Source organism: Danio rerio, chromosome 7 (assembly GCF_052040795.2).
Source record: "Danio rerio strain M-AB ecotype USA chromosome 7, GRCz13ab, whole genome shotgun sequence".
Taxonomy (NCBI): Eukaryota; Metazoa; Chordata; class Actinopteri; order Cypriniformes; family Danionidae; genus Danio; species Danio rerio.
This window is the reverse complement of record NC_141027.1, coordinates 9983316-10010989: the sequence shown is the minus strand read 5'-3', so window position 1 is coordinate 10010989 and position 27674 is coordinate 9983316. Positions and strand designations below refer to the sequence as shown.

General features: G+C 39.3%; 1 protein-coding gene across 3 annotated transcripts in view; it reads right to left on the bottom strand.

The window, feature by feature from the left end:
* adamts17 (ADAM metallopeptidase with thrombospondin type 1 motif, 17) overlaps positions 1-27674 on the bottom strand; it is a 328430-nt gene that overhangs the window by 239269 nt on the left and 61487 nt on the right. For all 3 annotated transcript variants that reach the window (XR_015495085.1, XM_087260202.1, XM_087260203.1), the window contains exons 5-6: positions 17386-17469; positions 12223-12377 (exon numbers count right to left, since the gene is read on the bottom strand). Coding sequence is in view for 2 of the 3 variants with exons in the window: in XM_087260202.1 (XP_087116328.1) it covers positions 12223-12377; positions 17386-17469 (239 nt within the window). In the remaining variant the exon portion in view is untranslated. The remainder of the gene's footprint in view (positions 1-12222; positions 12378-17385; positions 17470-27674) is intronic.

Sequence of the window (27674 nt, the reverse complement as noted above, 5' to 3'; positions counted from 1 at the left end):
AATGAAATACGGTAGTTTACTGTAAAAATGAGAAATTACTTTTACAGTTTGTACCGTATTTTCGACGGTAAAGTACTGGCAACCACAGCTGCCGTTTTTTTACCGTAAATTTTACGGATTAATTTTTTGCAGTGCACATGAGTTGCCGATCATCTCTTCTTACTCCCCCACACTATCAAAACTTGTTACAAACCCTTTTCCATCATTTATATGAGTGCAATATTACACACCATTATGGGGACGCAGACAGAAACCTAAACACCAGCATTGTGAGAAAGTTGCAATCTTGAAAGTATAATGTTTGCCTTGTGCATTTTATTTAGCAATATTTTAGGTTGGACCTGTGATCTTTAGTTTTATATGTGTTATATTTAATTCATATTTATTTTAGATTTCTAAATTCTTAATCAAACAGTTGCCCCAAAGTTCTGTAAACACTCACCGGCCACTTTATTAGGTCCAACGGTTCGTTAATGCAAATTTCTAACCAGACAATCACATAGCAGCAACTCAATGCATTAAGAGATGTAGACATGGTCAAGACGATCTGCTGCAGTGCTGAGCATCAGAATGTGGAAGAAAGGTGGTTTAAGTGACTTTGAACGTTACATGGTTGTTGGTGCCAGACGGGCTGGTCTGAATATTTCAGACACTGCTGATCTACTGGGGTTTTCACGCACAACCATCTCTAGGGTTTACAGAGAATGGTCTGTGTGGCGAGGGGGCGTGGCCGAGAGCCGTGGGAACGGAGTGAGGCCACCGCGTAAGGGAATACACCTGCGGTGCGCACCTGCTGCGGATCCCACGGAAGGAGCTCTGTACAATTAAAGGAGAAACAATGGCAGAGGAAGCCGAGAGAGGACCGGGCCCGGACATATTTTACTTTCAGTTTGACGGCAGTCTCCGTGAGGAGCTGCCGTCCGTTTGTTTTGGTTTAGACGGCAGCCTCCGTGAGGAGCTGCCGTCACTGCTATTGATAAATAATTTAAACCTGCGTCGGTTCTCCGCCTCCTTCTTCCCGGCGGCCAAAGGGCCGTAAACTTTATTACAGTCTGAAAAAGAGGAAATATCCAGTGAGCGGCAGTTCTGTGGGCGCAAATGCCTTGTTGATATCAGAAGTCGGAGGAAAATGGCCAGACTGGTTTCAGCTGATAGAAAGGCAACAGTAACTCAAATAACCACTTGTTACAACAGAGGTCTGCAGAAGAGCATCTCTGAACGCACAACACGTCCAACCTTGAGGCAGATGGGCTACAGCAGCAGAAGGCCACACCGGGTGCCACTCCTGTCTCAGCTAAGTACAGGAAACTGAGGCTACAATTCACTCAGGCTCACCAAAACTGGACAATAGAAGATTGGAAAAATGTTGCCTGGTCTGATGAGTCTCCATTTCTGCTGCGATATACAGATGGCAGGATCAGAATCTGCTGTCAACAACATGAAAGCATGGATCCATCCTGCCTTTTATCAAGGGTTCAGACTGGTGGTGTAATGGTGTAGGTGATATTTTCTTGGCACACTTTGGGCTTATTAGTAGGATTTAAGCATCATGTCAACACCACAGCCTACCTGACTATTGTTGCTGACCATGTCCACCCTTTATGACCACAGTGTGCCCATCTTCTGATGGCTACTTCCAGCAAGATAATGCACCATGTCATAAAGCGTGAATCATCTCAGACTGGTTTCTTAAACATGACAATGAGTTCACTGTACTCAAATGGCCTCCACAGTCAAAAGATCTCAATCCAATAGAGCCCCTTTGGGATGTGGTGGAACAGGAGATTCACATCATGGATGTGCAGCCGACAAATCTGCAGCAACTGCGTGATGCTATCATGTCAATATGGAGCAAAATCTCTAAGGAATATTTTCATCACCTTGCTGAATCGATGCCAAGATGGATTAAAGCAGTTCTGAAGGCAAAAGGGGGTCCAACTCGGTACTAGTAAGCTGTACCTAATAAAGTGGCCGTAGAGTGTAAAGTGAGAAATATGATCACAAATGAATGAGTAAAACGTTGTGTACATACATGGTCCCTTACATTTTGTTAGGTTGGACCTGTATTCATTAGTTTCGGAAAAGCATGTTATATTCATTTTAGATTTCTACATTCTTAATCAAACATTTGACCCAAAAGTTTTAAACAAAGTGTGAAATATGCTCATAAATGAATGAGTAAATTGTCGAGAATACAATTTAAAACATGGGTCTCAAACTGGATTCCTGGAGAGCCACAGCACTGCACAGTTTTGCTCCAACCCTAATTAAACACAGCGGATCCAACTAATCAAGGTGATCAAGACTACTAGAGACTGTTAAGTGCTGCGGCCCTCCAAGAATTGAGTTTGAGACCACTGGTCTTTTCCATGTTGTCAATGTAAATACATTAATAATTGATTGAATTTGTAGAAGAGGAATCGCGATATATATCGTTATCAGGATATGAGATGACTTCAATCAAGATATAAGATTTTTATCATGTCGTCCAGGCCTACACAAGTGTCGCAAAAGCCTCTCGCTTAAAGCATGTCTGACCTCATCCAGCGTAGCTAATGCTGTGTTCCATTCAGCAGAGTCAGAATTTCCAGCTTCCTACTTGGAAAGGTGCAGCAGAAAGTGTAGACTTCCAATTTGGAAACTCGTGCGGAAATCTGCAAGTGCCAGCATTACATAACAATCAGACCTGTAAATGTTAGCAGAGACTGCTGACTGAAACATGCTAAATGATGGCCTCTGTTGACAATCATACATTTCACAGCATCATTAATCCTCTGTAATTTGATTAAGAGAGAGGTGTGAAGAATATATGTAGATCTGATGCTTTCTATATATTTTATCTTGGTCTGTAAGGTCTATTAAAGGTACCATATAATGAAAACCTGGATATTTCTAGGCATAGCTGAACATGCTGTATAGGGGAATTATATATTGTGACGTTTCCCAGAGATGGGATGTGACTGGAAGGGTATCCGCTGCGTAAAAACGTGCCAGATAAGTTGGCGGTTCATTCTGCTGTGGTGACCCCACATTAATAAAGGGACCAAGCCGAAAAGAGAATGAATGAATGACTTGTTCTCAACTGAAAATGAAGAGCAGGTGGGACACAGAGTAGCTCCTCCACGTTAAAAAACAGCCAATAGCGTTTCACTTTTATCATAGCTCTGCCAGTGAGTGTGGGTAAGCTCAAGAGTATCAAATAAAAAGCAAATAAAAGGGGGCGGAGAATTTCAGATACTAGAAAGCATTTGATTGGTTGGAAGATTTGATGAGAAGCTAAAATATGAGGTGATGTAAAAAAATGTTAATGCAAAGTCGGAATCGACAAACTGCAAGCTTTAGATGTTTACAGAAGTTTTGTAGTTTTTTAGGGATGCACGATATATCGGTAGACATGTCGTTATCGGCCGATAAATGCAATTTTTAATGTTACTGTTATCGATCCAATATCAAAGTTAGTCCAATATCTTCAAGCCAATAGATATATAAATGTACATAACTAACTGACACGCACATATGTGGAAACTTGTTCAGACTTGCCGGGTGCATAGGCATAAGTTTCCAGTTCGGCTACTCTATAAAGAAGCTTTCCTCACATTATTTATTTCTTCAAAGTCCGTCTTTTCTTTGTGTAGTATTGCTGTGCAGTAATAACCCAGTAAGTAACCATATTCCTTATATGTTTGATAGAGTGTCATTGCGTATTTTGGTTTAAATCGCCTCAGGAAAAATATTGCATGTGTTAACATGTAGAGATGCAGACATGCTGAGCAATTTGGGCTGTTTGTAATCTAAAATAATTATTTGTTCTTATCAACGTGTTGCTTGGCATGTATTGTTGATGTAGCCTAAGATTGTATTCAGTTTAATCTGCATATTTATGATATTATATCAAGCTCATGTGATGGCTATCACTAGGCATGGGAGGATAACTGGTTTCAAGGTTTACCGCGGTTTGGAAAAGTCAAGGTTTTAATACCATTGAAATGTTCTGTTTAACCGCTCCCAAGGTATATGGACTTAATATATTTTTTATTTGTTGTAAAAAAATATTTTTGAAACTAATGAAGACAGCAGAAATCAATGATTCAATTGAAATATTAAGGCTGAAAATTTTACTGTTCCAAAATAAGTTTCTTAAAATAAAATAAATTGTGTGAAACGAAAATGTTTTTACCAAGACATTTAAAAATAGTGTTTTAGTCTTTATTTTAGAGCAGTAATCACAATACCTCTTTAATTTTAGAGCAGTATCACAATACCGTGACGCTTTGAAACTGTGGTATTTTTATTCAAAGTTATAGTGCCTTCAGAAACATATACTGGCCCATGCCTAGCTATCACCACACGCACACGCACACGCACACACACACACCACACACACACACACACACACACACACACTTACACACACACACTGATGCGACAAAGCCTTCTGATTAATAAATATATGATATTATTGAATAAGTGTTATTTAACATATTTGGGTGTGCATGGGGGCAACAGTGTTATGTATGTTTTTTTGTTAATTTAAAATAAAAACAATTTCTAATTGCATTTAATAGTTCTTTCATTTTCATTTAATTTTAAATATATATTTTTAACGTTTTTGGTAATCAAAATTTTGTTATTTAACCAGTTAAACTTTGCTTCTGTTTTGGGATTTTCACCTGGATTTTGCCTACCCAAATTTAAAAGCTTCCCAAATCCACATGCAGAGGTGTAAATGCAAAAATGTTGTCATTTTAAAGAAAACCCTTTGAATTTTCATAAAACACTATTGAAAGTGTTTCAATGTGTGTTTCAATGTGCATAACATATAGATTCTACACTTTCAAACGAAACCACTTACGGGGATCTGGTGCAAAGCTAGCCCTTTAAATTTTAAAGTGAAAGCCGATGACGTCACGGACCCAGTACCGGCAGAGCTTAACAGGTTAACCTATTATTTTTATGCAACAGTCAAGTTGTTTGTTAATTTGCTATGACGAAAAGGAAATAATTTATTTTTGCCATGCAGATATATGTGAAATCATGAATATAGGTCTACAGGTATACATTATCACTTTGCAATTTTGTAATAATAGTGTTTTTGCTTTAAGTAGGCTATTCAGTTCATAAGATTAGTTCAAACTTTTATGAAGTTTTAAAATAAAATCAGTTGTTCACTGTATAAAAATATAACATTTTAAAATATTTATATTAACTTGCCTATATATCGGTTATCTGCCTCCGAATCTAAAGAGTTATCGGTTATCGATATCAGCCCAAAAAACAATTTCGGTGCATCCCTAATATTTTCAAAACACAAATTTTGGAGCACATTAGCTAACAGATATCCTTAAAACAACCCAAGCTCATTCTGAAAACGTAGTCCCGGGGGGGTACGTACGGCCGCGTTTATTTTTTTCCAAGCGAACATTGCAGGGCGGTGTGACGCGGTTCCCTTTCGCGCTTGCCTTACCTCCTTGTGGAGGGCTTCTTCGCTGCAACCAGTTTGTCCACTCAGCTCACCGTGTACGTCGGCAGGCTCGAGATGCAGAGAGGAGTCGACCACGGTGACCGGTTTCGAGTCCGGGGAAGAGCAGTTCCAGCAATAAGGTAAGACAAAAACAGAATCCCAAAAATTAAGTGAACGAGTTTCGTGACAGGGTGAGAACGCGGCGAAATCCGAAAACGAGGTAGAGAAAAAAAAAATCTGGGTTTTTTTTTTCGGACGGCTTTTTGTAAACTGTTGCTCTGGTTTAGGGAAGCGAGCGAGCGGGCGGGCAGGTCGATCGGTTAAATTGGTTGGGTTCAGGTAAGGAGGAGGGCGGGTCGGCCAATTGGCCGGTCGCGCAGTCAACCATCCAGTCAGTCGGACAGAAAAAGCGCACAACAGCAGCCTCTCGCGGATTCACGAAAACAAAAACTGCAGCCGTACGTACCCGCCGGGACTCATTCGGCGGTCTCCAGAAACGTCCGCGGGACTACGTTTCCGCAATGAGCCTGGGTTGCCTTAAAACTAACAGACTGAAACTAACATATAAAATAAAAAAATAATTTACATTTCACAGGACCTTTAAATGCACAACATGAGCGCTGATTGGTCGTTAATGATTTTATTAGTCTTGGCGAATGGCTGATTTTATGTTCTCAGAAGAGCCGTGAAGAGCGCATTGTGGTGTGTGTGTTTGTACGTGGCCGCAGACGCATTAAGCAGATAATCTTTCAGTCAGCAAGTGCCGCGGGAAGCCGGGACGAGCCACTGACAGCTCCTACAAAGCTGTGAGAGAGGAAACCGAGGCGCACCTTGTCAAGCCTTAATTTGCTTTGATGCATTCCCGCTGCCCTGAGCCATCTTGGCATGCAAGCCGAGACAGATGTTGCTGCCGTACGCCGCATCCTTATAGAGAGTTCCTTTTGTACACCGGCGGAGATCATATTTAACCCGGCACAGGGGGGAAACAAAGGCTCTCTCTGTGTGTGCTGGGAGCTCCTCGGGCCCGCCATGACAGATAGCATCTGACAAGCTCACATGAGTCGTTTTAACAAAAGGATTTTCTTTTCTTTCTTGATTCTGAAAATTACAGTGTGCTAATAAACCCTAATCCCGAGCTGGGAATGTGGTGTTTTGGCTGGCTCTGGTAATCTGTTGTTGTAGATGAAGATCTGGAGCAAACTTGTCTCGCTGACAGAGAGATTATTAGGGTCTCAGATACTGGCAGGTACAAAATGTGTTGGATCCCAATAAAAGGGACGGGGAAAAGGTTAAATCTGTCTCAAGCAGCCAAGAGCTGAAAGATAGCGGACTTCAAAGGACATGTGTGACCAAATGGAAAGGGAAAAGTCGAGAGATGGAGAAAGAAAGAATGACATTCGCAATGAAGCCTGTGCAGATGTGATGGGCTCAAGAGTATTTGAACATTTACACAATACTTAAAGGAGCACTACGCTTTTCTTTGAAAATAGGCTCATTTTAGAGCTCTGCAAGAGTTTTACCATTTTTGTATCTATTCAGGCAATCTCTGGGTCTGGCAGGGTGATATTACGCAGTGTCTAAAATGATCCTCAGCTAGATGGGTAACAGCGATGCATTATATAAAGACAGCAAAGTTCCTAGGTTATTCCGAGAAGGACACAGAAGTACAGTCATGGATTTTTGGATTCACTTTTGGTTTCTGTTTGGATCATGTTCACCAGTCAGTTCAATTTGCCGGCTTCTTTAGATAATGTACATGTGCATAGATGCATAGATGTCTTCGAGGACAACACATACCAACCCAGGCTCATTGTGGAAACGCAACCCCACGGAGGTTTCTGGAGGCCGCGAAATTTGTGCAGTTTTTGTTTTCACAAATCCGCAAGAGGCCGCTGTTCCGCGCTTTTTCGCGTCTCGAACGCCTCTTGGGAGCGCGCGACATTCACGCCCGTGCTGTTCTCGCGCAAAAAGCAGCTGGAGGCCGCTGTCGAGCGACCGTCTGTCCGACTGACGGACTGAATGACTGAACGATCGACTGGGAGGGTGGCCAATCGGCCGACCCAGCCACCCTCCTCCTCCTTCTTCCCTAAACCCAAGCAACAATTTACAAAAGCCGTCCAGAAAAAAAAAGAAGCAAAAGCCCTCGTCTGATTTTGAGTTTTCGGATTTTGCCGCATTCTCGCCCCGTCACGAACTCGTCCGCTTTTATTTTTTAGATTCTGTTTTTCATCTTACTTGATTTCTGGAACCGCTCTTCCCCGGACTCGAACCAATTCCGTCATTGCCTGCCGGCTCCTCCTCCTCCGGGCCTCCGCTCCGAAAACGTAACACTACGAGCTAAGCGGACAAACTAGTTGTGGCGGGAAAGCCCTCCACACGGAGGTGATCCGTCACAGCCGGTGAGCACGAAGAAGAGGAGCGGCGACACACTGCCCCGTAGCGTTCGCTCGAAAAAACCAAATGCGGCCACACGTACCTCCGGCCATGTAAATCGTGGTCTCCAGAAACGTCCGCGGAGCTACATTATCAGAATGAGCTTGGGTTGACAAATACACTTAATACACATATACCCTTAATTGAATATGTACACTTAAACATCACTTATATACTGTGTAAATGCAGGGTAACTATAGCCACTTTCACACAGTGATACCGGCTAATATTCTAAAAAAATTCCGGACTGACTTAACCGGTAAATTCAAAATTCAAAACAAATCACACAGGCAAGATGTTACGGAATTTTTCAGGAAAAGACTATTCACACATCCATTCCAAACTACCGGTAAATTCTGACATCATCGACCAGAAATGACCTCTAAACGGCTGCGCTTGTATTGGTAAACATTTGATTGCATTACAAACGTGGATGGATCTTTGTCGATGAAAACATCTAGAGGAACACTTTCGCATGTCGAGATGTACATGATATATTTGTGTGTGCTGGCGCTCACCGGCTGCTTCATGTGCACATGCACCGCATCAAGCAACTGAAGGAAGAAGAGCTTGAAGGTAAACAAACAACGACTTATCATAAGCATCTTATTGATAATAATTTACGCAGTTGGCATAAATATGGAACATAGAAACGTTATCTGACTAACATCCAGCAGCTAAATGTGTCCAGAAAAATATTCAAAGTTTTTTTTTTTCATAAACAGCGCAGATGTGAATGTGTCTGAATGTTCTGATTGGCGCTAAAATAGGCGTTTCACGTCAGCACGTTCTAGACGTGTGCGTGCTCTTTCCGGTAATCTTCCTTTTGTGTTTACACAGCGCAGCTATCCGGCAAGTTACCAGTAATGTTACGACTTCTCTTTCCAGAAAATAGCCATAACGCATTTACCAGTATTTTCAAAAGGGGCCTGTTCACACATACAGACCTTTCTGGAAAATTGACGGTTATTTTCCGGAAAGGTCTGTATGTGTGTAAAGGGCTTATGTTTATATATCAATGTCGTAACTTCAACTGTTAAAAGCTATTAGTGGTGTGCGGCTAGCTCTCTGCAACTCTCACATGGTCACCCACTGAGGCTAAGCAGGGCTGCGACTGGTCAGTACCTGGATGGGAGACCACATGGGAAAGCTAGGTTGCTGCCGGAAGTGTTATTAGTAAGACAGGGGGTAGGGGGCGCTCAACCTGTGGCTTGTGTGAGTCCTAATGCCCCAGTATATTGATGGGGACTCTTTGCTGCTTAGTGACATTAAAAATCCCATGTACTTTAAAAAGGAGTATGGGTTTAACCATGGCATCCTGGCCAAATTTGCCCACTGGCCTCTGTCCATCATGGCCTCCTAACCATAGGGTTCATCTGTCTCCTCTCCACCAATCAGCTGGTGTTTGGTGTGCGATCTGGCACAATATCGCTGCCGTCTGGTGGTGGATGAGGAGATTCCCCCCAAAAGTGTGCAATATAAATATAAGGAGTTATTAATTATTGTTATTAGTTAACGATATTAGTAACTAATAAAGTTATGGTAACTAATAACCTTAACATTTCTGATTTTGATTGTAGATCCAGTAGATCAAAATCTGTTTTATTTTGATCCAGTGCTTAATTTGTGATTTGCGAGGTCCTGAAACAGATCAGGGTAACGGATCTGGCATGTTACCTGAGGATGTCGAGGTGTCGTGCACCGAAGGGAAGAGCGGGCGAAGGGGAGTAGAGGAGGAGGGGGGGCAGGGTTGTCGCGGACGAAAGTAAAGAGGGTTGGGGAGTCACGGAAGAAAGTGAAAGTGAACAGCGGATGGGTGAGAAGGGCCGTTGAGGAGGGGGATCGGTAAAATTAGGAGCCGAATCTGATTTCAGAGAATCCTGTGTGTTCCGGCACAAATTAAGCCCTGCTGTAACCCAATAATGTAAAGTTCTGTAAAGTTGCTTTGAAACTATAATTATTGTGAAAAGTGCTATACAAATAATCATGAAATGAATTGAATTGAATGTGGTAAGTGCAAATAAGAAGCGGTTATTTAATCAGATTATTTTAATAGATGGTAATGTCAGATAGCAATCCAATCAGAAAAAAAAGCATGACGTGACAAAGTGCAAACGTTAGTTTCAATGGTGCCAGCAGTGAAAATCTTGGACTGTTGACAATGTGATACATGCATTGTTTTCTATTGAGTCCACCTTCACTGTCTTTCCCACAACTGGGAGAGTTACGGTGTGGAGTAGCCCCAAAGAAGTGTACCAACCAGACTGTTGCATGGCCAGAGTAGGCCAAATACTTGTGCTAAATGGGTGTGCCACTGCTAAGGACTAGCGAACCATTCTGGAGGACCGTGTGCATCCTATAGCGCGTCACACACCACATGTGCTGCTCGGCGACGCAATGCGACGCGCACATAACAGTAAGAAGTAACACACACCGGATGCTTTGTGGCGTGGCAGAAATATGAACACTGCCCTGAGTCATAGTAGGGCCCCGCGGACAGCCCCCGACTGGTGGCACCGGTATGCGTTCCCTTATAGAAACCTATGTTGAGAATTCTAAAATGCATGGCACTGAGTGGTGCGTAGCTAAGCGATGCATTCGGTGTGCGACACCCATATGATTCAAACACTGTAACCTGGCGGTGCCGTGTATCAGGATGATAATGCACTAATACACACAGCAAGACTGCTAACAGAGTGGTTTGATGAACATGAAGTTGAACATCTATCATGGCCTGCATTCACAAGAGCTACCCAGGAAACATTTTCCTCCACCAGCATCACGCAGTGACCTGAACACTAATCTGAAAGAAGAATGACTCAAAATCCCTCTGGCCACTGTGCAGGATTTGAATCTGTTATTCCAAAGACCAATTGATGCTCTATTGGCTGCAAAAGGAAACCAGGGGCCTCATGTACAAAGACTTGCGTGGAAATCATACTAAAACATTGCGTACGCACAAAGCTGTAAATGTGCGTACGCAGTGTTTCATACATCTGAATTTTTATCTGCGTACACACATTTACAGCTTTGTGCGTACGCAATGTTTTAGTATGATTTCCACGCAAGTCTTTGTACATGCGAATGAACGTGAAACTGAGCGCAACATGCACGAGCACTAAACCCCTCCCTGCCTCCTCCCCCGTATGAATATGCTAATGACTCTACTTTGGCAAAACCCAATGAAAAAGCAATGGCAAAAGCAAGCAAGAAGAGAAACTTTGAACAGAATGTGAATTGGAGGTGCTGCTTTCGTGGGTAGACCGGAGAAAATCTGTGTAATTTGCAAGTTTGTTCTCCGGAATTAACAACAAAAGAAAAAAATAGAGTGGGAGAGTTTAGCTGATGCGGTTAACACAGTTGGGTCTGAACATCGCACTGAGTGAATTAAAAAAGAAATAGTGTGGTTTATACGTGTAAAATGTTGCGGTACCCTTAACAGTCTCAGTAGCGCAGCTCGTAAGACGCATGTCAACATGTTTTGACACGTTCGAGCATGAACTCGGTTCGAATCCAGCGTCTGATGAACTCTTTCCTCTTTTTTTTTTTTGCCAACTATTTATCACGAGAAAGACAAGTAGGAATCATTAATAAGTTTGTGCATCATATTTTATTTGCACATTTATTGAATGGAAAAGTTTCTGATTCACGTATGCAAATTCATCTTCAGATAGTGTCTTTATAGCAATGTGTGTGCAGTAGATAGCTCAGATTACAATGGAAAAACAGGCGACCGCTGCAAATTGTGCTTTAATGTTTAGCTGGTCAACTGTATGGTATGGAAACCTTATATACCTGCTAGATGAACCCGTCTCATTCAGCTGCCATTACAAGGCTCAGACACTTTGTAGAGAGCAATTTAACACAACTGCCTCTAGGAGTCGCCAATGGAAATAAAACAGACACGCACAAAAAATGTGCGTACGCCAGCCATAAAGCTGCCGTGAAGCTGCGCACATTCCCACGTTCAGTTCATCGTTAGTAAATCCAAACGTGAGCGATTCTGAGCGTGAAACCTGGCGTACGCAAAGTTTTTGTGCGTACGCAGCGTTGATACATGAGGCCCCAGATGTTTCATTGTCCAACCCCACAGTTTCTGTAGCTGAAAACTACTGATAGATACCTGAAAAACCTAAAAAGCACTGTTTATTTCAGTAGTGCCTTTGCTATCTAGTGCTTTTGCTAGAAGATATTTTTCTTAAGATTTTCATTTAACCATGCCCTTTTTTACTGAAAATATAATATACTGAACCATACCGAAACTGTGACACTAAAACCATGGAAACATTGCACCCCAAGTAAACACCCACAAATTGATCCTACAGTACCTGGTGACCAGCACAGCCGCGTCCACAGGAGGAGGGTCATCTCTGCTGCCGGGAACGTGATTGTTTCCTAGATATCGGGCGCCATATTCCTCGTGCTGCCAGTGACAGAAGCTCTCCAGGGCTTTTTCTCCATGATGACCCACCTTCAGCTTTTCCTAAGAGACACATCATACAATATCTGCACTTTACAATCCATTTCCCATTTCACAGTCAAACACTTGCAGTAAAACTAGATGCTTTCACGGTTTATTTGTTGTGATAAACCTAAAACAGTAAGACATAATGAATGGGCAGTAATTCTGTCCCACGCAACCGCATTTCTGTTTGCCTCGAACTGAATATGACATCGACTCCGAGGGATAAATAGTTTACTCTACGAGATTTTATTTTAAAGACCCTATAAAACTGACGAGAGCAGTTTATTTTGTTTTGAAACCGAAAAATGGGGCATGCAAATCAAATTTGGACAAACTGCCTTTAGTTAATGATATTGACATAAATCATGATTCGCTGCTTTGCTACTTGCTAGTCGTTGTAATAAGCATTTTATTGCATAATGGTTTGAATGCACAACATTTGTGGTCAGTAAGGAATGATTTCCTAAGATATATAGTTGAAACCAGAAGTTTACATGCACTGTATAAAAAGGCACATAACCATTTTTAAAAAGTCAGATGCTAATGTGACTACACTTTTTCTTTTTAGGTAAGTCAGGATTATCAGATTTGTTTCTGTTCTGCTTAATAGCAGAATAATGAGAGAGATTTTTTTTTGAGAAATTGTAATAAGTTTTTTTTGAAAGTTAAGTTTACAAACAATAAGATTATTTTGCATCTGAAAAGGCTCAGATGATGATGTCAAGGTTTTAGAAGTATTTGATTGGCTACTTTACAACATTTGAGTTAATTGGAAGCACAATTGTGGAATAGTGTTTAAGGAAATTCCAAACACACTGCTTCTTTTTGTGATAACATGGCAAAATCAATTAGCCAGAATCAACAAAAAAGCCAGATTACAATTTGCTAAATTACACTGGGAAAAATAATAATTTTTGGAGACATGTCCTGTGGTCTGATGGAACTAAGATTGAACTGTGTGGCCATAATGACCAGCGTTACATTTAGAGGACAAAGGGGAAAGCTTACAAGCCAAGGAACACCATCCCAACTATGAAGTATGGGGGTGGCAGCATCATGTTGTGGGGCTGTTTTGCTGCAGGAGGGACTGGTCCACTTCACAGCATAGATGGCATCATGAAGAAAGAACATTATGTAGAAATACTGAAGCAACGTCTCAAGACATCAGCCAGAAATGTAAAACTTGGCCACAAAAGGGTCATCTAAACAGACCATGACCCTAAGCATACTGCCAAATTAGTTAAAATGTGCTTTAAGGACAACAGAGTGAATGTTTTGGAGTGGCCATCACAAAGCCCTGATCTCAAACCTATAGAACATTTGTGGGCAGAGTTGAAAAAGCTTGTACGAGCAAGACTCAGTTACACCAATTGTGTCAGGAGGAATGGGCTAAAATTCCTTCAAACTATTGTGAGAAGTTTGTGAAAGGATACGCAAAACATTTGACCAAACTTATACAGTTTAAAAGCAAAGCTAAAAAAATACCAAGAAATCTCATTGTTCTGGCATTTAGCAAATGTAAATGATTTAGATAATCCTAATGGACCTAAAATAGAAAACTTTTAGTATAATTTACCATCAGACATTATTTTTAAAACTGGTTATGTTCCTTTTTTAGAGTGTATGTAAACTTCTAGTTTCAACTATGGGGCGATGAGGTCTGGAGAATTGATCCTAAAAATTCAGCTTTACATCAAAGAAATAAATTCAGTTTTAATATAAAATACAAACAAAAACTGACTTTTAAAATGTAAATAATTTATAATAATATTACAGATCTTAATGGATATCAAATTAATGCAAAAAAATCATAAAAAAACACATCAGTCTCAAATTGGTGCAAAACAAGAATAAAACAAATTTAAAGGTCGCATGAAGTGCTTTCAAATATGCATTTTTATTCAGTGTTTGACATAATATCAGCATAAACATGAAGAAACATAGTAGTGCTTCCCCTTTTCAAAATACAGCCAATAAGATTTTGGTTTTATCAAAGCTCAGCCAGTACGGCTGTTTGAGCTCAAATGCATCAAATGAATCAATTGCCAGTTTTTATATATATATATATATATATATATATATATATATATATATATATATATATATATATATATATATATATATATAAAACAGCATAAGGGCTTCACCAAAGTTTTGAATAATATTCTGTGTCTCTGCATGCAAGATGAATAATATTCTTGTTTCACTTTTAAATGTGTAACTTCTCTTAACTTGTTAACAGCAGGGGAAATAAGTATTGAACATGTCAACATTTTTCTCAGAAAACATATTTTTAAAGGTGCTGTTGACTTGAAATTTTAATTGGATGTTGGTAACAAAAAAAATCCATATATGCGAAGAAAACAAATCTAATTAGTTCACAAATGAAGTAATGTGAAATCAAATGAAATGACACAGAGAAAAAGTGTTAAACACATGAACAAAGGAAGGTGTAGAAAGGCAGTGAAAGCCCAGACAGCAGCTGAAATCCCTGAGTGGTTCTTCAGCAACCTTCTGCCCTTCCTTGGTGTAAATGAATAGCAGCTGCTTTAGTCCAACATCTCTTAGCAGGATGATGAAACCAGAGTGGACATTTCAGCAAAACAATGATCCGAAACACAGCCAAGGAAACTCTCAAATGCTTTCAGCCAAAGAAAACCAAGCTGTAGAATGGCTCACCCAATCACCTGACTTGAATCCAATAGAAAATGCTAAATAAAGCTCAGAACTGATAGACGAGACCCCAGAACTATCAAGATTTTGACACTCTGATGAAGTCTGTGAAAAACTCACACCTGAGCAATGCATGTGCCTTCATTCGTCATACTAGAGGGGTCTTTAAGCTGCCATGACTAATAAAGCCTTTTATTTAAAGTATTAAATACATTTCAGTGGTTCAGCACTTTCCCCTTTTGTCATTTCTTGTTTTTACACACAACTCAGATTTTTTTGAACTTGTTTTATTTTTATATTTGCATTGTTTGGGTTTTACCAAAGTCTGGTTCCATCCCATGGTAACAGCTCCTTTAGAAATATTACCCCCAGGAAAAAAACACGACGTGTTCAAAACTTATTTCCCTCACTGTACAGTACAGTTTGGCATCAAAGTTTAAAGTTGAAACCAAATAGTATCTTTGTTTCCCTCACAGACTGCAACTGACATAATAATGGTGATTTATCAGTCACACAATGAAATCAACATGCTGCTGTAGTTCAGCAGGACTTGAAGACAGTGTGTTTTAAGCATCTAAATCCATCAGTTACCTGATTTAATCTTGCTTTTATCAGATTGTGGGAGTCCATGGGGTTTACCCTCAAGCAACGCTGCAAAATGACACTAATGGCAATTCAGTGACGTCCTGACATACATCATTTTAGAGGTGAGCACTCAAAAAAGCTTCTGGCAGACTCTCAGGAGCCTTTAGACAGAACGCAATTCAGTAATAAAACAGAGAGTGAGTGATAAATGGCACGCTGAGTCAAGGTGTGCATATACAGTTGAAGTCACAATTATTCGCCCTCCTCTAAAGTTTTCTTTTTTTTTTTTAGATATTTTCAAAATGATGTTTAACAGAGTAATTTTCACAGTATTTCCTACAATATTTTTTCTTCTTATTTGTTTTATTTCAGCAAGTATAAAAGCGTTTTTTCATTTTTTTAAAAAACATTTTAAGGTCAATATTATTAGCCCTCTTAAGCAATATATTATTTTCGATTGTCTACAGAACAAACCACTGATATAAAATGACTTGCTTAATTACCCTAACCTGCATAATTAATCCAATTACTAGTCACTAATTACAATAAAAGAAAATCTTGAAAAATATCTAGTCAAATATTATTTACTGTCATCATGGCTGTCACCGACTCGGTCCCAGTCATTCCCCTCGCTGGCCAGCAGAGGTCACCATCACCGGACTTCTAACATTACGTCATGTTCATACACTGATTACTACACACACCTGCAGCTCATCCCACTGATGATCCACACACACATATAAGCAGCTCACACACTCACTCCTGTGTGAAGTCTTGGGCTGCGTCCGAAACCGCCTACTACTCATTAGGTACTGCATTTGAATTTAAACGAACTACTCGGCCGTTAGAAAAGTACGTTCTATACAGTATGAATGTGAAAAGAATTAATGGAATTCGGACGTACTACATCCGCCATTTTGTCATGGTCACGTGACCTACCTGCGTCAGTTGCGTCGCTTTACTTCCATTCATGAATTCGCTCACGGGACATCATGGGATAGCGCAGCATGCATGGGATGCGCACTCCGGAATCTCGCCGGAAGCAGTAAGTCATCCGGGTACTTCTCGCATACTGATTTTCGAATTCTATGAATTCTGACATACTACTCGGCTCGCATACTGATTTTGGCGTACTATATAGTATGGAAGTATGCGGTTTCGGACGCAGCCTTGTTTTGCCCTTCTGACATTACTGAGCGTTATCTCCTTGTCTGATCTCCCGTGTTTTACCTGGACTGTTTCCCAGCCTTGCCTTGCCTGCCACCTTCCTTGAACCTTGCTTGATACCTTGACTTTGATCCACGTCGCCTGCCCTGAACCCAGCCTGATATCTCGGCTCTGACCCACGCCGCCTGCCTCTGACCCATGCCTGCTATCACACTCCTTGACAACCAGCTGCCAGCCCTTAGACCCAATATTACCACGTTTGATGTGAGTTCGCACGCAAGTGCTTATTATGTGATTGAGATTAAACTGTGTTTAATAAATATACTGCAAATGGATTCCTCCGTGTCAGACTCCTCGTTACAATGGCAAAGATAAAATAAATTAGTTATTAGAAAAGAGTTATTAAAAGTATTTGTCACGGTTGTGGACCCATCTGCTCCTTAATTGAAGTGTCTGCGTTGTGTGACAGTTCATCATCACAGTATTATGTTTAGAAATGTGTTTATAAAAATCATGTCTCCGTTAAACAGAAATTGTGGAAAAAATATACACGGGGGATAATAATTCCGACTTCAACTTTATCTGGATGTTAATAACTTACTGGACGGTTGTGCAGGAGTACCAGCTTGGTCACTCGGATGTTTAGCCTCAAACCCAAACTCTGGTGCTGAAACATGTTATACACCTGTAGACAGAGAAAGAGAAGACAGATTAACTGATCGTGATGTAAAAAAATATATCATTTTCATACAGTATATAGATAAATTACAATGTTTGCAAACATTCAGGATGCAGGTTGCAGAAACAAACAGAGAGCGCTAGCATTTACAATCAGGGAATGACATCCGATGCAGTACAGAGTTTATTGTTGTCTTAGAAATAAGTTATATTGACTACATTTTACATTTATTATTTACATAATGCTTTCAGCATATTACAACAGCTTGTCACCCAGTGACCAGCACAGTTATTCGGCAAAATTTACGTTAAAGTGAGCGACGTTCGTCTGACAGGTCCATTTGCGATAGCACCCTCCTAATTTTTGTAAATTCAAATTCAAAGTATTTATTCTTATATTTTTTTCTTTATTTCTATTAGTTCGGCTGAAATACAAAAGCTATTACCAATTTGTTTATGTATATATATTTACAGAGAATGGTCTGAAAATATCCAGTGAGTGGCAGTTTTGTGGGCGCAAGTGCCTTGTTGATGCCAGAGGTCAGAGGAGAATGGCCAGACTGGTTCTAGCTTATAGAAAGGCAACAGTGACTCAAATAACCACTCGATACAACCGAGGTCTGCAGAAGAGCATCTCTGAACACAAAACACGTCCGACCTTGAAGCAGATGGGCTACAGCAGCAGAGGACCACACCAATTCACACAGGCTCACCAAAATTAGACAATAGAAGACTGAAAAAACGTTGCCTGGTCTGATGAGTCTCGATTTCTGCTGCAACATTCAGATGGTAGGGTCAGAATTTGGCATCAACAACATGAAAGCATAAACCCATCCTGCCTTGTATCAACGGTTCAGTGCTCGTGGTGGTGTAATGGTGTGGGGGATATTTTCTTGGAACACTTTTGCCCCATTCGTACCAACTGAGCATTGTGTTAACACCACAGCTGAGTATTGTTGCTGACCATGTCCATCCCTTTATGACCACAGTGTACTCATGTTCTGATGGCTACTTTCAGCAGGATAACGCGCCATGTCATAAAGCGTGAATCATGTCAGACTGGTTTCTTGAACATGACAATGAGTTCACTGTACTCAAATAACCTCCACAGTCACCAAAGCTCAATCCAATAGAGCACCTTTGAGATGTGGTGGAACGGGAGATTCACATCATGGATGTGCAGCCGACAAATCTGTGGCAACTGCGTGATGCTATCATGTTAATATAAACCAAAATTTCTGAGGAATATTTCCAGCACCTTGTTGAATCTTTTCCACGAAGGATTGAGGCAGTTCTGAAGGAAAACTGACGTCCAACCCTGTACTAGTAGGGTTTGCGTAATAATGTGGCTGGTGAGTGTATACATATGTATACATAAAAATACATAACTTCTTTCTGTTAAACAGAAATTGGGACTAATGTGTCAATGGGGCTAATAATTCTGGCTTCAACCCCTATTGATTACTTTCAAAACCACAGTGGTTCGGCACAAATATAACATTAATATAAAGCAAATGCAATATTTAAAAATCAAGAAAAAAGGAGAAGACGTCGCTCTTCCATTACCCGTGCAGATGTAAACTGTGTGAGTAACAATACCATATAAATATCTATGCTGACTATTAAAAAAAAAGCAAAGACAATTCCACACAGGCTGAAGTTAATGAAGAAGTATAGAGCTGAACTGAAGGGAGGATTCAGATATTGATGAGTAACCAGCATCTGGAGGCGAAGCTCACTGGCTGATTTGAATAACAGCAGGATTTTTCGAACTCGCCTGTGAAGAATGTAAATCTAAGGACCTCGGGGAGAACAAAAGGAGGTGTACTTTCTTACCAAATCACACACATCTGGCCGATTCATTCAGTTTTACATCAATCTTCATATGACTCACTGCTGTCATTAGAGATACAGTAGATAGAGTCGACGGGTTTTGCTTTAGCACAGCAGATGCAGCGAGGTGTTGTGGTTTTTGTGGATTGTTCTACAGATCAATATTTCGTTTGTTTGTACGCTATTACAGAGGCCTGTTTCCAGATGCTCACAGCAAACAGCGTGTTTATGAAAACCTGTTCTGAATGAGCAACAAGAATTACCCCATAACAAAAACTATCATTGATATTGTATTGGTTTCTGATCATTCTAAAGAGAAGTGGTGTTATAGATGCTGGTATCAGTGATCACCGTATTGTTTATGTAACTAGGAAAGCTAGGGAAGAGGCTATAAAACACCATAACACAGTGAAACTAAGATCTCACAAGAAATATAGTCCACAGTTTTTAATGACTGAACTTAGCAAGGTTGACTGGTCTCAGGTCTTGCAGTGTGATGATGTAGATAGGGCTTGGGCAAGGTTAAAGACAAACTTTTTTAAAAGTTTTGGATAAAGTAGCACTTTTTAAAAAAATAAGAATTAAGCAAAGGACTGAACCTTGGATGAAGGCTAGTATTTTAAAAGCAATTAAGGAGCGTAATGATAGTTTTAAAATGTTTAAAAAAGATAGTAACAATTTATTTTATTATGAACAATTTAAAAAGAAAAGAAATGAAGTAAAAGATGAGGTAAAAAAAAGTATAAAAGAATTTTAGATTTTTTAGATAAAAGAAACTAAGCAAGATTCGCAAAAATTATGGAGATTATTAAATGATTTAGGGCATCTAAAAAAGTCTAAAAATAATTGCTCTACAATTAGCCTAATGGTGGATGGAAAATTGATGTCGGGTAAGTTAAAGGTTGCTAATTATTTTAATAGATTTTAAAGTGGCAGAGAAATGGATGGGCTTAAGCAGCAGAAGACTACACCGGGTGCCACTTTTGTCAGCTAAGAAACTGAGGCTACAATTCGCACAGACTCACCAAAATTCGACAATAAAATATTGGAGAAATGTTGCCTGGTCTGATGAGTCTTGATTTCTGCTGCAACATTCGGATGGTAGTGTCAAAATTTGGCATCAACATCATGAAAGCATGGACCCATCCTGCCTTGTATCAACAGTTCAGACTGGTGGTGGTGGTGTAATGGTGTGAGGGATATTTTCTTGGCACACTTTGGGCCCATTAGTACCAACTGAGCATCCTGTCAACACCACAGCCTACCTGAGTATTGTTGCTGACCATGTCCATCTCTTTATGACCACAGTATATCCATCTTCTGATGGCTACTTCCAGCAAGATAATGCACCATGTCATAAAGCGTGAATCACGTCAGACTGGTTTCTTGAACATGACAATGAGTTCACTGTACTCAAATGGCCTCCACAGTCACCAAAGCTCAATCCAATAGAGCACCTTTGAGATGTGGTGGAACGAGAGATTTGCATCATGGATGTGCAGCCGACAAATCTGCAGCAACTGAGTGATGCCATAATGTCAATATAGACCACAATCTCTACAGAATATTTCCAGCACCTTGTTGAGTCTATGCCACAAAGAATTAAAGCAGTTCTGAAGGCAAAAGGGGGTACAACCCGATACTAGCAAGGTGTACCTAATAAAGTGGCCGGTGAGTGTATTTACATATACGTTCATTCATTTATTTTCCTTTCCTTTGTATCAGGGGTCGCCACATCGAAATGAACCCATAATTATTCCGGCATATGTTTTACACAGCGAATGCCCTTACAGCCACAACCCAGTACTGGCAAACACCCGTACACTCTCGCGTTCACACACACACCGCAACCAATTTAGTTTACCCAATTCACTTATAGCGCATGTGTTTGGACTATGGGGGAAAGCGGAGCACCTGGAGGAAACATACGCGAACACGTGCTACAATTTGAGGCAAATCTGAAACATGTGAATTGAATATGATCTATATAAATAAATTAGTCAACTCAAGCCCCTGTTATGTCTACAGTGCTTTATACAATGCTGAACATGTCAAAGCAGCTTTACAAAAAAGTATTGAGGATTGAAGCTTCATCAGCGTAAAGTTCATCAGTAGCACAGATTGCTATTTTTTCCCTTAGGCTTAGTTCAACGATGATTCAGTTCAGATTACAATTTTTCCACCTCTGAAATCATAAATCTTTTTCATTTTGAACTTTTCCGACCTCTCCATCGATCTGGCTCCATTTTGAAACAGTCATTTCTGGTCCAGTCAATCACAGATGGATCAAATCAAGTCTCGTCCAACATTTTTATTCATGCAATATGTCATTTTCACTCACAAACATGTCAACATTCCAAACATTATGGAAAAACATGGTTGTTAAGCAGTCAAGGTTGTCTAATTAGGCATCCAAGCTGGAAAATAAAGTATTTCTTAATGTGATACTATTATAAGGCAAACTCATTCAAAAGCACATTAACTTAAAATAGCCTGTACAATTCTGACTGTGGTGTGTGCATTGCCGACACAAGACTGTCTCTCTCTCACACACACTGCACAGCTGCAATCAGATGAGCAAATGTTACGCACACACCAAACTGCTTTCTGTCACTCTGTCGTCTTTTTTTGACCTTTTATATCCATTTTTGTAAAATATATGGCATAAACAATTATAAACAAATATGTAACATGAAGTATAATAGTTACACTGTAAAATACTCTCACCTTCACCTTCAGAGAAAACAAAAGAAAATATTTTGAAGAAAGTTGAAAATATCCTATAGAAGTCAATGGTTACAAGTTTTCAGTATTCCTCCAGACATCTTCTTTTGTGCTTAAAGGTCCCCTGAAGTGCTTTGAAACATGCATTCTTATTCAGTGTTTCATGTTATCTCAACTGAAAACATGAAATGAGGGTGGGACATAGTGTAGCCCCTCCTCTTATTAAAAACAGCCAATAGTGTATTGTTGTTTCACCATTCTACCATTGAGAGTGGTTGAGCTAAAGTGCATCAAATTTAAAGCATCTTAAAAAGGGGCGGGGCGGGGCATGTCAGATACTTGAAGGTAGTTGATTGGTCAGAAGATTTTTTTAATCTTAATTCTTATTTTACAACCCAGGCTCATTCTGTAAACGTAGTCCGGTGGAAATTTCTGGAGACCACGAAATTTGTCCCGGGAGGTACGTATTTTTGCATTTTTTGTTTTCGGGAATCCACGAGAGGCCGCTGTGTGCGCTATTTCGTATCTCAAATGCCTCTCGCGAGTGCCGTTCGCACCCGTGCTGTTCTCGCGAAAACCCACCAGAGGCCGCTGTTGAACGACCGTCTGTCTAACTGATTGATTGATTGACTGGCCGACCGGCCAATCGACTGACCCACTGTCCTCCTTCCCCAAACCCAACCAATTTTACCGATTGACCCGCCCATCTGCTTACTTCCCTTAACCCAGCCAACAATTTACAAAAGCTGTCCAGAAAAAGAAAAGCCCTCGTCTGATTTTTTGCATGTTTTCGGATTTGACCACATTCTCACCCGGTTATGAACTTGTTCACTTTATTTTTTGGATTCTGTTTTTGTTTCACCTGATTTCTGGAACCGCTCCTCCCCAGACTTGAACCCGGTCGTCGTCATGGTCAGCTCCTCTCTGCATCTCAAGTCCGCCGACGTACACGACGAGCTAACTGGACAAACTAGTTGCGGCGGGAAAGTCCTTCACACGGAGGTAAAAAGGTCAGCCAGTAAGCCATTAACCTCATGTGGAACTCTGAATTCGCCAAACGTTTCCTGGTTTGTTTGAGAAGTGTGAGTGCTCTGAATCAGGCTCAGGCGTGGTTCAGTTGGCCGGTCCTGGCCAGGAGTGCCAGAGTGTGGTTCACTTGGGCTTTGGTGTGGTACACTTGTAGTGTGAATGGTAAGTGCGGCTGAGCCTGAAACTGAAGACTAGACGTGACATTTAAGGGACTGCTTCATTTGGCTTTAGCAGTCATTCTTGCTGTTCAATGAATGCAAGCTGTTGTAGATCATTAAAGACGCAAACACTTCACTGCACAGCTGCACCTTCAGGAAACCTCCTAATGCAGCACGAGGACTTCATGATTGTTTATGAGCTTCTGACTGTGTGTCACTGCATATCAAACGACTAAAACGATATAACTAATGCCTAGTTCAGACTGCGTGATTTTAGCCCCGATTTTGGCTCGCCGACAGGTTTTGAGAAGTCGCCGACAAATGCCTGAAATCACAGTCAAATCGCTGCTCGTGCACGTGAGTGACAATCACACAATATGAACGATCAAAGACGCGATCTGAGAGAATCGCCGATGAGTCGCCGATGCCTGTGAGATATATGGCGTGCTGAATATCTGGAGCTGTCGGCGATTCAAATCATGCCGTGTGAATTGAGTTTTGACTGAAAATAACATCAGCGATCGCCTACAGCCAATGAGAGAGCAGCTTTCACTTGCGTGTGCGTGTGTGTATACCTGCTGCAGGCCAGCGGGAGGCTGGGGGAGAAGTTAAAAGCGCTCTTTTTCGGTTTATTTGGACCCACGAAATGGAGGAAAAACTAGTGGAGGTTTGACAGGACTCAGGAGCAACCGTGTCTGTTTGATGTTTCATACAGAAAGAAATTAGTTTATTATCAACGTTGAGGAGAAATGGCTAATTCTTTAAACCCAAGTGAGCAAACATGTACATGTTCAACCCCATTAAAGGCTTCTTTCTCATTATGTAGTTAATAACAAAAGATATACTACGTGTTTTTGGCTGTGAGACGTAGTTTGGACGAAGTTGTCGGCGATTCTCCCTATAGTAAAGTCATGCAATGTGAATGTCCCTGTCGCCGAACCATCTTGCAGTGTAAACAAAGCAGCGACGAAACGTTAGCCCAGATAGTCATGCAGTGTGAAAACATCTGAGACACGACTACTTTGAAAATCATGCAGTCTGAATTCGGCATAAAGAAATCTGAGCTGAGCTGAGCTTCTCTTCTGTTAAACTAAACTGTTGCATCAACAATGGTTTAAGCATGCTCAGGCTTGGATGCAATGTTAGTGCAGACTGTCGGGGGACAAGGGAGGAGGGACAAGCGTATGCGGAACCGTGGACAGTGGCAGACTCCGGAATGAGACACGGATACAGAGTTTTTTTTATACTACAATACTGAGTTGAAACAACTTGTAAAGTTAAAGGGCACACTATAAGCGAACAAATTTTCTCCTTTTCAATAAGAGTAAGCAACTAATTACATTGGACTGAAATTAAAGCTGTAGTCACACTAGAGTTTGTGTGTGCGAAATTCTGTCATACGGCGCTGCGAAAAGAGGCAGGATTAAACAAGATTATTAGACATTAAAAAAAGCAAGCGATTGCTCCATGTTTTAAATTTCTGTCAAGAGAGGTTATGTTTTGATCCTCGATTGGTCTCACGCAGTCAAGTGATGCGATTTTGCACCGTAGTGACCTGCGAAACTTAACGCATGACCCTGTGTTTCCAGTCTATCGCAAGTTGTTTCAACTCAATATTGTAGTATAAAAACCATTAAGATATTAAATAAAATAAAAAAATCGAATTAAATATTAAAAAAAACAATCCAAAAAAATAAAAATAAACTATTTCAGGCTAGTAGCTAAGGACGGATTTCTAATTTCTGAAAGAAAGTCAAATAAAAATTGACAAAATTATTTAAACATATTTGTAAAAATAACAACAACTAATTAAACGGCAGACAAAAATGATTATAAAAAACCTAAACATTTAAATAAAACATGGAAATTACGATAATAAAACTAATCTAAACCATTAATCAACATAAAAATACTGCAAACTGTAATATGCCTGACCCAACTGTTGACAAAATTAATGCTATTTTGCTAATTTATCTGTCGCCAATTTAGACGAACGCCAATATGGACAGGTTGCCTGACAAAAATCACGAAAGCAGAGTAAAAAAATACAAGCACACTGAATCAAACATGGGTTCACATGCAGCACGAATAAACATTTATTACAAGCACAATGGGTTTATTTATTATTGGCTGCCAAAAGCATGACGCCATCGAAGCTCATTTGGAACCCAAAATAGCACATTTTCTGAGTCACAGTTTTGGACGAACCCTGTTTTAACCCTGTGTTATTCTTGATACTGCATGTCTTTAAATGATCAACCTAAACAAAACTACCTCTGTCATCTGATTAATACTTTAAGACTAAATCAGATTATAATAAAAAGAACATGGTTTATGGTTAGTAATTAGGGGTGGGGGTGGTATGGCCAAATTTTTATTTCACTGTATGAGTAATTGTATATCACTGGAATGATTTACTTCACAATATAGTTGAGCAATTTCATGCAAAAGTCAACCTTGCCGTGAAACAAATTAAGTTTTCACCAAAATACGGAAACCGTTTCTGCGTTTTTTGAGTAGGCAAGTATTTTACAGTACTTTAAAAATACTCAAAAATGTCTCAGTTAATGTTTTATTTACACTATTATATTTGATTTACCAAAGTCACACAAGTGGCAATTTCACAAATGTCACATCCATACAGGAGCTTTTTCCTCATAAATACAAAAAATGTCAAATAAAATAAAATAAAATCAGTCATGTTTGTTCTATAGTGAGCTGACTCTTATCTTTTTGATTAGGATTATTTTTGGGGGTTGTGCAGTTTAATTCACAGAATTTGTTTGCAGTTGTATACTGCAAACTCACTAACTTTTTCCATCACATCTATAACGCACGTTTATTTTTATTACCTCTTTTAAAAATGTTTACAGATTGATATTTTTCTGATCCCTTAACTCTGTGGTCAGTTGTTTAGGAAAATCGCATCCATAATGCCAGAATTCCTCAGTGAGTAAATAAGTCGTTGTTTCAGAAAATCAACTAAAAAGGTTGTAAAAAATAAACTTGAATACTTTTTAATTTTATTCAAATAATATATATATATATATATATAAATAAAATAATTCCTAGATAAATAAAAAAAAAGATTTCTAGAAAATAAAATCTACTTCCTACATTAAACAAACAAAACACAAATCATTAATTTTTATTTTTGTAACAGCAGCCCTTAAGCAAAATCCCCATGGAGCAGACATACTGAGGGATATTGTACATGGAGTTATTCTTTACTAAATCACAAATAAAATTCACTTCAGAGTAATCACCTGATCTTACTACAAGTGTCTTTCTTAGCCTCACACATACTGCATTTGAGTTAGCCACTCCTACTCATTTACATGTCGCAGTATACATATAAAAGAAACTCTATTGCGACATTTAGATAAAATAAAATAACGTAAAGTAAAGACAAGTAAAGACAAGTAAAGCAAAGACAAATTAAATTAAATTAAATTAAATTAAATTAAATTAAATTAAATTAAATTAAATTAAATTAAATTAAATTAAATTAAATTAAATTAAATCAAAAGGGTTGCACGGTGGTGCAGTGGGTAGAACGTTCGCCTCACAGGTCGCTGGTTTGAGCCTTGGCTTGGTCAGTTGGTATTTCTGAATAATTAAATTAAATTAAATTAAATTAAATTAAATTAAATTAAATTAAATTAAATTAAATTAAATTAAATTAAATTAAATTGATTCTCATGGGACATTAACATATGGAATTATATTGTACATGGAGTTATTATGTACTCACATTCGCAGTTTCAAGTCCCTAATCCAAAACAAACATCATCTAAATCACAAATAATATCACCTCAGATTAATGAACTGATCTTACTACAAGCATCTGTCTTAGTCTCACACATACTGCATTTGAGTTAGCCACTCCTACTTAGTTACATGTCGCAGTATATATATAATAAGAAACTCTACAGTATTCTGTAGCCCTATGAGTAAAATCATAGTCAAGATGATCATCTAAAATAAAATAAAGTAAAATAAACCAAAATTTAATTTAATTTAATTTAATTTAATTTAATTTAATTTAATTTAATTTAATTTAATTTAATTTAATTTATTTAATTTAATTTAATTTAATTTAATTTAATTTAATTTAATTTAATTTAATTTAATTTAATTTAATTTAATCTGAGTAGATTTCTTATGGGGCAGACACTAATTTACTAAGGGATATTGTACACAGTGTTATTATGTACTCACATTCACAGTTTTAATTCAGTATACTAAAACAAACTAAATCACAGGTAAAAGTCCACCTCAAATTACTGATCTGGTCATACTACAAACGTCTTATCTAGGCTCACACATACTGCATTTCAGTTAGCTAATAAGGTCACAATAATGACCTTATTCTTCATGTACAAGCGGACACAGCCATTTAATTCTTTTTGGTTGGAGACTTCCGCTCTGCTGATTGATGTTGCAAACTGATCTTTTCATATTATAT